Source organism: Mauremys mutica, chromosome 3, assembly GCF_020497125.1.
Source record: "Mauremys mutica isolate MM-2020 ecotype Southern chromosome 3, ASM2049712v1, whole genome shotgun sequence".
In the NCBI taxonomy this organism is placed as follows: Eukaryota; Metazoa; Chordata; order Testudines; family Geoemydidae; genus Mauremys; species Mauremys mutica.
In genome coordinates this window covers 151,322,974-151,335,706 of record NC_059074.1, presented here as the reverse complement: position 1 = coordinate 151,335,706, position 12,733 = coordinate 151,322,974, and the positions used below count along the sequence as shown (strand labels likewise).

General features: G+C 45.1%; 1 protein-coding gene across 4 annotated transcripts in view; it reads right to left on the bottom strand.

Moving 5' to 3' along the window:
• DAAM2 (dishevelled associated activator of morphogenesis 2) overlaps nucleotides 1-12,733 on the bottom strand; it is a 257,533-nt gene that overhangs the window by 121,260 nt on the left and 123,540 nt on the right. For all 4 annotated transcript variants that reach the window (XM_045009137.1, XM_045009135.1, XM_045009138.1 and 1 more), the window contains exon 3: nucleotides 1,507-1,596. In XM_045009137.1, coding sequence (XP_044865072.1) covers nucleotides 1,507-1,596 — 90 coding nt within the window. The remainder of the gene's footprint in view (nucleotides 1-1,506; nucleotides 1,597-12,733) is intronic.

Genomic DNA, 12,733 nt, shown 5'->3' with positions numbered 1-12,733 from the left:
TGTGTCCCTTCTTCATTTTCCAACTCTGCAAACCTGTTCTTGAGCTCTATTTCTCCTTCACTGGCCTGTCTTTTCCTCTGCCTGGTTCTCTTAGTTACATGCTTCCACCGTCCACTTTCCTCACTCAGCAGTCTTCCCTCAGAATTCTTTGGTCCTGCTTCCATCTGCAGGTCTGAGATTATCCCTTCAGCCGCCTCATTTCTTCGCTCCATCATCTGCTCGAACCCCCTTCTAAACTCAACCTGAGTTTCCACCTGCATCTCCAGTCCTCGGATCTTTTCTTCCATCAGCTCTATCAGGTGGCACTTCATGCAGACGAAACTCTTTTCAGGTACCCCGTCCAGGATCATGTACATGCCGCAGCTTCCACATCTGGTCATCCTCATTGTGTCTTTCACTGCTGCCTCTGTATCGGTCATAGCCTTCCCAAAAAACCTGCTCCTCCAACAGGACTCCCAGTGAAACTCCCCTGTTTACAGCTCTGTTTGCTGGGTGCTGTGCCGCTGCAGCTGTCTATGTCAGTTGGGTCATCTGCAGACTTTGAATTTGGACTCTTCAGTGCTAAAAGCATGAGTCTAGTGTTTGAGGCCACTCTACTCTCAGATATAATCAGAATGTTATCCTCTTGTGGACCAGCCTCCAGAAGACAAAAACCTAAGATCTCCTGGTGTGACTAAAACAAGCTTAAGTAGTAACACACACCAAAGCTGCTCTTTCCAGTCATTTCTCTTTAACCAACATGTGCTAGATCATCAGGGAAATGCTTCTTTACTTCTTGGGGACCAACACTAATATCCTGTGCTCTACTCCTGGAAGTAGGTCTCTCAAAGATTTCCCAAAGGTGGAAAAAAAAAATCCAGCCATCTCTCGCAACCCCCTATTTTTCTAGTGACAGAGGCCTGTGGGAATTAGTGTAGGTATCAGCTATAAGTCCTTATCCTTCTAGTCTCTCTCTTTGACAGCAATTTCAAAACCTTCCTGTTTATTTGAATGAGGAAGTTACCCCTAGAAACTCACATGAACTGATCTCTCTGTGTCAAATGGGATATACACCACCTTCTACTTGGTCTGGAGGGCCCTGAGATATCAAATTTTACAGCAACAACATAATTACATATATATAAAGATATCTTTAGAGGTTCCTAAAAATGTATTTTCCACTCTGAGCCTTCTATGATTAGATTCATGGTAACTAAAGTAATAAAAGATTTTTAAAATTCTATAAAAACCACTTCCAAAAACATTTTTTTTCCTGTAACATACATGGCATATGCAAAAATTCATTATGGTGTGGTAAGGCATAAAGGCTTTAACTGGTTCTGGATGCCCTTCATAAATCACCTATGCTTTCAACTACTCATAAGAAAGCTGTCCCAAACTCATGTCAATAAAGCCTTTATACCACTCCACCACATATTCTGTGTAGATCTAGATGGGTAAACTCCACACACACTTATACACAAACAGTTTATTATTTAGCTACTTAAATCAATCAAAAGATAGTACCTTCTTTTTGCTGCAGTAAATCTGCCACTTCTTCTCTGGCGGGAGTGCAAACATAGCCTCTCTGTTCTTATCCGTGAGATCCAGTTCATCCTGGGATTGTTAAATGAAACACACAGTCAGTTGCACTGATACCTGTCAATACTGTGGAAAGAACATGCATCAAGCATGCCCCACACCCTCAATTAAAGAAGCAGAGGACCTAGTGTCTCCCTGTAACAACTGATCTCTGTAAAGATTTGTGTTGCCTGCATCCCCTTCACCACTGATTAAGTTCACATATTCTGCTACAGGTTCCCCCAGTTAGAGCAGAACAGACCCAGGGAGGTGACGAGCAACCACAGTGTCTAACTTCCTTTGTGAATTATCATTACACCTGTGCTCACTTAGGTGGGAGCAATCACTGTATTTGATGAATAAGAAGTGACACGTCCCGATATAAGGTGATGCGTCATGAAAGTGTTGAAGTGAAAAAACCTCATTGCTCTGGCTAAAATAAGGCAGACACTAAACTTTCTCTGAGAAAAGTCTATATAGAGTCAATGCACCTCCTTCCAGGCCCAAAATACCAACCTGGATCCTGCCCAGCACCAGCTCAGCCCTGCCAATACACTTCAAGACTGACCTGCACCAACCCCCAACAGAACAACCCCAGAGACTGCCAGCTATGCCAAACTACCAGTGATTTTTAGGCCGGTTTTGAACCAGCAACCTAGAGCAAAAGGATCCATTTGCCATTACCACTCCCCTGCACCATCCAGTTCCCACCAAAAGACAAAAGGAACCCCCTCCTTTTGTTGGAAAAACCAACATATTCCAAAGAGACAAATTCACCATTGGTGTAACTGGGCAAATATCTTCATCTGTTGATGAGAGCAGCAAGTTTGGCACAGTATTTTTGAGAGAGAAAGGATTACCTTGTCATTAGTAAACTACACTGGATTCAGAAATTCAATTCCTAGTTCTACCACAGGTTTCCAGTGGGACTCTGGGCATGCCACTTGATCTCTGTGCCTCAGTTCCTCTTCTGCAAGGGGATGATAATACTCCCCTTTTCCCAGGCTATTTAGACGGCAAACTCTTCAGGGCAGGGACTGTCTTTTACTGTGTACGTTAAGCACTTAGCAAAATGGGGGTCCAATCTCAGTTAAAGTCCATAGGTTCTGGTGGGATATAAAGAATAATATTCCAAAGAGCACACCAACATATTTTGCTTTGTTTGGTCCAGCTGTGCTGATCATATAAGACAAGTGGCAGAGGTGTGTGCTTGAACAAGAGCAAGAGAGCGCACGTGTGTGGTACAAAGACCATCCATTCATGTCTTACAGTTTCAAACAAACAATGTTTCAGCCAGATTTGTGTGCAATATATATATTTGAAGGAGAAAGTGTTCAGGAGTCCTATAACAAGATGACATTGTGAGGCTAATAGAACTGTAAATGCAGCACCCATGCTAAGCTCGCCCAATGCAGGGACAATACCTCTTTAATTCAGCCCCACAATGGCTCATTTGGAAAGCCTTCAGTGCTGGGAAACTTGTGAAAACAGTGAGCTAAATTGCATACTGAGCCTGGTAGTGGCTGCTGACAGATTTAAAGGTCCACAGAGACTTCAGCAGCAGAAAGGTACAAAAGAAACGCAAACAGTAACAAGGCTAGGTCACTGCCAGCAGCAGAAGGTAGAATAAGCTGGGGGATTTTTATTCTTTTCAAAAATGTTTAAAAGAAAAAAAAAAGTTAGCTGTGCATGAAGAGCACAAGCCATGTGGAAATGTTTAGGGTGAGTTTCCAACCAAGGGGGCAGCCAAGCGAGACAAGGAGTTCTATAAGCAGCAACCAGAATCATATTCTTGGGTGGAGAGGGAGAGAGAAACTACATGTAAGGTCGTAAGACCAGCAAAGGAATGCTGTTGGAGGTCAAGTATGTGGGATGAGTGGGAGGGTCAGGGAGGAAATCAGAGTTTCCAGGTTTGGAAGAAGAGCTGCTGGGGCTGCAATTCACATGTGAAGTGAGCTGGCCAGTCTTAGCTAAGTCCTGAGAAAATCATCATTGCGAGAAACTGGAGGCTAATAAGAGAAACAGTAGGAGCTCTGTTACGAAGCTTAATTCATGTACAAGAGCAAGTTGAGAGATAGCTAGTTCCGTGTGGTTTTCACAGATGCTCCCCCCAATACCATACTGAATGACAGTACACTCAACCAGTAAAAAAGACAAGACAAACATGACATCAAAATACTCATTAAGTGAACACACCCTTAGGGCAGGATGCTGTAACTTGCCACTTCTGGAAGTTGCTTTTGTGGGTGTTGCATGCATCAGGCAAAGATTCATAGATTATAAGGCCTCAAGGGACCATTATGGTCATCTAGGCTGACCTCCTGGCCAAGGTGCATGCTGCTGTCTTTGCCCCACCTAGCATTCTACCATTTAATTATATATTTTGCATCCTAATAGCATGAGCTTCCTTACAGACAAGGTAGATAATGGGACGGTAGATGATGCAATGGATAAAAGCATGCACATGCAGGCAGCCCTCCCGACTGCAAACTAAGAAAGCAAACAAATAGCAAGAGTCATTGCCTTAGCTACAACCTTCATGCTTCAGGGCATAACTTGCTCACAAATTGAAGATCAGGAAGGAATCTGCTTCCATTGAACAGCATTTAGAGAGGGTGGGCTACTCCTTCCTCTGAAACAAGCAGCATTGACCATTGTCAGAAAGACAAATCCTAGATTCCAAGCTCACAGCCCAAATGGCAAGGTTGCAAGTGGGGGCACCTCCATAGTGGAGGAGGAAAACCTCCCGTACTGGATGCAGAGCAGCAGTGAAGCCACTCATTGACCTTCAATGCAGTGTGCAGTCACTCCTGTGGCAGCTGTGCTCTCCTTCAGTGAGGGAGGAAAGCCAGTGAAATTGCATAGTCATGGATATATCAGCTTTGCTTACCTTCCTCCCCTTGTCCAGCCACTCAAAAGCCCCTCATGTTGAAGCACACGGTGTTCTCTAAAGGTTCTCAAATCCTTTCTTTCTCTACCCCCTTTCTGCAGTGGCAGGGTGAAGGACTTCTATGACTGCAGAGGAAAGCACAGTATCTGACCCAGAGATAAGACACTGGACCACATGAACGATTTGCCTGTTCCAATATGGAATTCTCATGGAAGGAGACACCTCAGGTAACAAGCACCTCAGGCTCTGAAGAGATTTTGAAAGGTTATATCTGATGTGCTTGTGAACACATCACACTGGCCTGTTTTCAGAGTGGAACTAGTCACCGAGTGAGACTGCTGGCTCTAGTGCGAGTGCAGTGACAGTGGCCACCCACTAGAGGGGAAAAGGAACCAAAAAGGAGGAGGTGGGAGAGTGCAGAAGTAGTAGGGACCTTGAATAACGTCATCTAGAACAGGGACAGAGCTAGGTGAGGAAGCCCTCATGCCTGGATGCCCAGGGAGCATGTGGGGGAAGAAGAGAGGTTCTGTTGGAACAAAGGGGGAGGGAAAAACCCCTCTATCTGTTGTGGTGATTTCTCTACAGAAATGTAGTAACTCTTCTTCCATGTCTTGGATGGAGGGCTTGGTTCCAGAGATTCATGCCAACAGGCTCCTGTACAACACAACACAGCTCAGCTGCCTGGCTCTCAAAAGCATTTCAAGCTGCAAGTGCTCCAGTGAAATACAGATTAAAGAGACATTTGCCAGGACAGCCTCAGGGAGATGTAAATAAATAAATTAATTAATTAATTAAATTAAATAAAAAAGCCCAGTTACTATTCCTTACATTGCACTCAGTTTTCCATTTATTTTTTTTTTATTTTACTTACTGAGGGTGGGATACGTTCAGTTAATTTCCTTTTATGTTGGCCTTTTTACAGACAGACTGAATTTTGATGATACAACATTAAAATCTATTGGAGATGGATTTGAGGTTCAAATATTTCCAGTCCAGTTCTCTGGGCCAAAGGGGAAGATGGCCTGCATTCAAAATGGCTGCAACCCAGGAAAACAAGCGGGGGAGAAGAGGAGGAATGGGCAGGGAACATGAGTTTTTTTGTGGGATTAAAAACCATACTATGCCCCATGATTTGGCGAACAGTCAACAAATTGTGAAAGCTGGATCTGGTGCTTGGCCGCCATTGTTTTATGATGATATCATTTAAAGTCCAGCACAAGCAGAACAAAAGGGAATCTCTCACCAATAAAAGGCAGCACCTCTCTGAAAAAGTGTTACATTAAATTAATACAGAAAAAATAATGTGGGAGAAAATTAAAATACCCAATGGTTATCTTGAAGAATCTGGCTGTATATTAAGGACTGTGTTTAAGGATCCCTTCACCCATCTCTAAAATGTAGCCACCTCCGTGTGGAACATCGTAGGACCCACTAACTCTGCCCATCAGTGCTTTAGGACAGGAAGAATAATTCATTCAATTAGAACTGCAGGATTTAGGTGGGCAGAATTTCATATACTCTGAAACAGTGATCCTAATAAACTCCTGAGAGGTGTGTTGGAACAGTCTAACAATACTGTGTGTGGAATCCCTTCAGCACAGCAGGGCTCTCTTTTAAATCAAGTTCTTTGCTACTTATGTAGCTTTTTCTACTAACCCTTTCTGAATGTGCATGGGAAGGACTTAACATGGTGTACATGGGCTGACATTGAAGAGAATTACCAAAATGTGTCTCTCCTGCATTCTTGGCCATTATCTATTAACTCACCTGGAATCCTATGGGGAACAAACTGATTTGCAAGGTCTTATTACATTAGTACAGTCCAATACAAGATCCTCTTCCTCACCGAATTCAAATTAGTTTGTGCCAATATCGGACTAAGGCCAGTCCTGATTTTTTTTTAATAGATTTTAAGGCCAGAAGGGCCCTTATGACTATTTAATCTGACTACCTGCATAAGCACAGGCCATAGATTTCACCCAATGATTTCTGAATCCAAGAATTTCAAAACAGTTCCGCCTGTTGTGTCTTGTCACAACCTACTCTGCAACCTCTTTGGGGAGGGACTGTCTTTTTACCACTTATATGTACAGTGCCTAACATACTAGAGTCCCGATCCTTGACTGGTGTCAATAAGTGCTACTTCAATACAAATAACCAATGATGATAATAAATTGGACTGAAGGTGATACTTCTGCATTGTTTGCAGTTGTCATATTGAGGTATCTTCTTCTGCCATCAAAGAGAATATATCTCAAACTTGACCAGAAGATCTCAAGCGCTGTACTTAAACTTCTCAATACTCAGGGCGATCAATGCATTGGCAGTCAATTTAGCAGGTCTAGTGAAGACCCACTAAATCAACCTCAGATCGCTCTCCCATCGACTCCTGTACACCACTTGAACAAGAAGTGCAAGGGGAGTCAATAGGAGAGCATCTCCCAGCAACATTGCATAGCGTGGACCCTGCGGTAAGTAGATCCAAGTACATCGACTTCAGCTGTGTTATTCACGTAACTGAAGTTGCATAACAGATCAATCTTCCCCCGTAGTGTAGATAAGGCCTCAGATGGACACTGCAGCACTGTATGTTTAGCATTTCCAACCTTGGGTGGCATGAGAATAGGACATGTCCTCTGTACAGAATTCCATCACAGACAGTAAGTTCATCTCTACAGTCCTAGTATGCTTTTATGTGAGATGATATCTGGTCTTATTTTTGCTGGCTATCCATCTAATTCTTGCTCAGGCTCTTGTAAGTTGGGTCATTTTGTGTTTCTCATTTGAGCTTGTCAGATTTTGCTTCAGAAATGGGTAGTAATGTTATATGTATTTCAACCTCCTCTTCCTGCAGCTCCTGGCTTCCCCTGTTTAGAGGTGCTCTTGAAAGCATTCCTGCTAGAAGCAGCTCCTTTCCAGGTCTGTATTTCACCTTTGCAATGTCATGATCATTCTCTGAAGTCTTGGTGGTACTTTGCCCAATAGTTTCTGTAAGACAGCTTACAAAGGTTTATGGTCTTGTTTCTGCCTCAGCTGATTTCAGCCTGCAAACATACTTATGAACCCACTCACAACCAAAAATGATTGTCAGTGTTTCTTTTCCAATATGAGCATGGTTTTGTTACATTTTAGTCAGTGCTTAAGATGACCTGGGTGTTCATCTTGCAAAAGGACAACCAGCCCTCAACCTCTGAGAACTTGCACAGCAAACATCATGGAGCCAAATTCTCTGATGGTGTAGGTTGGCATAGCTGAACTGAGAATTCAATCCTTACTCTTTTTTGGTAAATTCAAAACAGGAAGACAGAGATTGCCATACTGGATCGGACCAGTGGTTCATCTGATCCAGTATCCTGTTGCCAACAGTGATCAATGTCAAAAGCTTCAGAGGAAAGCGCAGAAACCCTGCAGCAGAAAGTTTTGGAATAAGCTGTCCCCAGCACATGTTTGTTCCTAACTACCTGAGCTACAGACGGGGCCAGTGCAAGGATGTTTTGCGCCCTCACGCCCCTGTCCTGAGGCGCCCTCCCCCCACCGCAGCTCCCCCTCTCTGCCCTGAGGCACCACCCCCACAGCAGCTCCCCCCCTGCCCTGAGGCACCCCCCCCACCCCAGCTCACCCCTGCTACGAGCATGAGCACCCCGAGCACGCCGTGGCTGCTTCACTTCTCCCGCCTCCCAGGCTTGCGGCGCCAATCAGCTTAGGTGCCGCAAGCCTGGGAGGCGGGAGAAGTGAAGCAGCCACGGAGTCCTCGGGGAGGAGGCGGGGTAGGGGTGAGCTGGGGCGGGGAGTTCCCCTGCATGCCGCCCCCCCCCTTACTTGCTGCAGGCGGCCCTCCCCACGCTCCCCTGCCCCAGCTCCCTCCGCCTAATGCCAGCGGCAACCGGGGCGGCCGAAGATCCAGCCACCGCAGTTGCTGCCGAAGAAAATGGCGCCCCCCCAAATGCCAGCGCCCTAGGCGACCGCCCTGGTCGCCTAAATGGTTGCACCGGCCCTGGCTACAGAGTGGCTGGTGCTCTGAAGCAGATGAATGTCTCTCCCTTTCACAATATTTCCATACTAGTAATAGGGACTTTGTTTTTTAAATTCTGCAAAGCTTCTCTCTTGCTGTTCACTCCAGCCTCATTTGGCACTTTTCCATAGGCTGCATTCTAATCAGAACATGCAACTAAGAGAAATTAGGGATGAATTTGCTTAATTATGTTACTATGCCCATAGTGCTCTGTAAGGTCCCCTTGTTTCAGGGTCCTTCCATTTGGACAATTACCTCCACCTTTATTGCAAGCAAATCTGGGGCCAGTGGTTTGTTGACATTAACATTGTGACTTTCTGCCTGTGTGTGCACATTTTACTTAAAATGAACTCTCCCAATGTGCACACCCTCTCATTCACGCTTCCTACCCCTTTCCTCTCTCATACACACACATGCCTTTTCATTACCCTCTACCCCTCCTCTCTCATTGTCCCCTTATCTCTGTCCCACACAGAAAACAGGCTCTCTCTCTCACACACACACACTTTGCCACTCTCTGTCTTTCCCATTTCACAAGCACCAAGTTTATCTTAGTTACAAAGATCAGTGTAACCCCCTCTTCTGACCTCTCTCCCACTGCCATCCTGGGCTCAGAGTAGGATGGGCCTGCAGTGGATGTACCAAATGCTTTGCACTGGGATCCCAATTCCACAGCACACCAAACCAGAGCTGTTAACATGTAGATTTCTCATCACATAATTAGAGGGACCAATAAAAATTCCAAGCCTCTGACACTCCCAAACGGGATGGCAGAGCCTTGGTCCTGACCAAAAAAATTGCCTCACACACTGGGTTTATTTCATTTTGTAAAAGACAAACATGGATTCTAACACATCATAGGATCCAATCCAGTGTCCATTGGCCCTGGAACCCTGAGGAGCCAAGAGAGGGTTTGAGCTGGGGAGGTGGGGGTAAGCAATGCTGAAACGCAACCCAAGCCAAACCAGATAAAAAGCCCTTGTGTCTTTGGGATTGGAGAGGGAGGAGAAGCGGCAGAGAGATGAGGGAGGGGTTGTCAGCAGCATAGTGTGATCCTTTCCAATACAGGATCCAACCCAGTATAGCTGTTATGGTGTTAACAAGTGAACCGAGCAAGACCACATTGCTAACATGTGATTTATATTGCCTGACAGCTACATTTTGGCATGAGAAAATCCCAGGAACCTTTATTTTTTCAGCCCCCATTCTTTGTGCCAGCCCCATCTTGGCAAACTAAAAATGGGTTACACTGATGGCTTTCACATTCTCTCTGCACTTCTCCCTGCCGAGGAGAAAGAAAGAGCGAGAGAAGCCCCATCAAGGGCTCACAGTCAGCAATCCTGAAAGCCACTTCAGAGCCATCCAGGAGGAGATGAATAAAATAATCCCTCTTCAGATCTGATCCTGCCACAGAGAGCTACGAAATCATAGAAGTCAGAAATAGGGAAGATTTATTCGATCATTTTGTCCATCTCCAGGGGACAGTATAGGACTGTTCCTCCACAGTGTATTTTCCAGTGCTTTGTCCAATCTAGTTTGTCACACTGACAAATCAGAAGCAGTGTGCTAGAGAAATCCATGCTTGGAACATAAAGCGTCTGGCAGGATGTGTTGAAAATTGACGACTGAGTTTTCACTGACTGAGATTAAGTCAACTCCACGAGCTGGCTGGTGTTGTCAGATCAACATAATGCAAGAGAAATTCCATTCACCAAGCTCCACAGCAGGGAAACAATCGACAAGTATTACCTAGTGGATGTTCATACTCAGCAGGCAACACCACCGTCACCTACACTGGTGTGGATCCCTGCTTTTCCGCATGTGCAGGAGGCACATTCTATCTCCCACATGTGCAAGTACTGTGCGGTCTTAGTGCGTCACTAACCCATGTGAATGACTCCTCCACTCCATCTTAAACCCTCGTGATCAATAGCAGCTTCTTTAAAGGTACAATGAAATAACTCACTTGTGGGAGGAGACTGGGAAAGAAGCAATATTTTCTGTTTGATTGCCTGAAAGCAATGGGATGTGTGTTTGTGAACTCATTAACAAAGCAAATCTGGTCTTCCATACCTTTAATATGCATACAATGTGCATATGTATTTGCCGTGAGCATCTGTGTCAGCCCTATGCACATAATATCCACATACTACATATGGTACATGCCTGCACACATGTACAATGTGATGTCTTACATGTACATGCATGTGTTGTGTGTGCATATGGCATATATGTTCACACAACACACCAAGTGTGTGAAGGGGCACATCTAATCTGTAACCATCAGTGGGTTGACATAGATAAGACACTTGAGTGTGGCTCTCACTGTAACTCTGAAATGCAGATGCCTGTAGGTTCCCCCTCTTCCCGCCTCCCATTTCCTTTCCTGTCTTTGCAACAAATACTGCTCTGGAAGGCTCCTGGCTAGGGAGGCTGGTTATCCTCTCACTTCAACCTGTGAAAATCAGAAGTAACTTCATTTAAGTCAGTGTTACACTTGTGTGAAATTTGTGTACATGAGAGGAGAATCCAGGCCTGGGTGACTTTCTTCTTCCCTGCCACCTGGACTAGCTGTCCATTCCCAAAGCTCAGGACTAGAGCAGAGATCTCACATGCCAAGGAGAAAGCAGTTTGCTGCCAAAGAGGAATCTCAGTAGCCCACCCCCCACACTCTACTGCTGCTTCCTTTCTCCCTCATTAAGCATTGGTTAATCTCTTGTTTATTTCCTAGAGAAAAACTGGGTCCCACCCAGATCCTGCTTCTCAAAGCAGTATCCCAGCACATGCAATTAACAAGGTCCATTCCAACAGGCTGCTGGGGTCCCCTCCCCCAGAGACTTTAGACACCTGCCTTTGTGGCTCTTTAATCCACACAGAAGGAGCAAGCTGGTAACCAGGGCAGGCAGCTGAAGGGCAGCTGGGACAGTCAATATTAATTTACTACTTAAAATTTACATTAATTTACAACTGCAGAGAGAGAGACTGACTGTCTCCCTCGCCCCTATCTTTTGTATGTTTTTCACAATCTTGGGTTGTAAGCACTTTGGGGCAAGGCCCATGTTTACCTCCATATTTGGACCACACCAATCACTTCAGAGCCCTTTCTCAAAATTGGAGCCGCTGGGTGTTACCGTTAATATTAAATGCCATCATCAAGATGTGCTGTTTCAGCACAAGTGACCCTTCCCCACCCTTCCTCCTCCTCCCCTCGTTCCCCCTCTCCCCTCCCTGCTCCAGGTCTGTTTTTCAGGCCAGAGCCCTTCAGATGACACTCTGCCTGGGAAGCTAGGTGTGGGAAAGGTTATCAGGAAACAGCCATCTCAACTGCTACCTTTCCGGCTTCCCCACCCTACCCCCAGCCCCTAAGGTCTCTGCTCTTCTGTTTAATACGAATGAGTTCAGAGGCGATTCCTGTGCTAGAGCAATTCACAGCTCGGATTGTGCCAAAGCACAAAGGCACACACCTCTTTGATCGCTTCCTGCTCCAACACAGCTCAGCTGGCTCGCCTCACAGAACGTGGGCTGAGAAAGGCACAGCAAAAGAATCATTGCTGCCTGAGCCCCATGCGAAAGGCAGGCTGTGTTTCCAGGGGCGTGGGTACTGCCCTCTTCCCCCCTCAGCTCTATCCCCTTGTGTACATCCTATTTACCATACGCCTCTGCTGAGGCACACACACGCAAGACAAAGCCTTGGCTGACCTTTAATTCTCTGAGACAATATTATGTAAAAGGGTAGGAGAAACAGGGCTAATAAGATTTCCAGAGTGAAATTAAATCGTCAGCGTGCACTCTCGGAACTCAGGATCATAGGGCCAAACTTTGCTCTCTCACACAGGAAGAAACCCAAAGGAATTCTAATCCATCAGGGGAATGAAAGGAGTTACTCCACATTTACACAGGCATAAGTGAAATCAGAAGTTGGCACCAATTCTAGTCAGCTACACCAGATTTGCAACAATGTAACAGATCAGAATCTGGCCCTAATTCCTCTCAATTTAGTATAGTTATTCTGGATTGACACCAGCACTAATGGGAACACAATCCTTCTCTAACTCAATTAGTTCAGTCAATTTACTTTAGATTTTTATCAATGCAATAGAGAACAGAATTTTCCACACAGACTTTAATAGGATAGAGACCTGTTAAATCACATTTAATGTGTTACAATCTCTTCCCTGAATTAGTGAAGAATATATTTCCTAGGATTAGTGCAAAGTAGTTTTAATTGGTCCACACAATGACACTTCCTCCACCTTCCTTGGGGAACTATT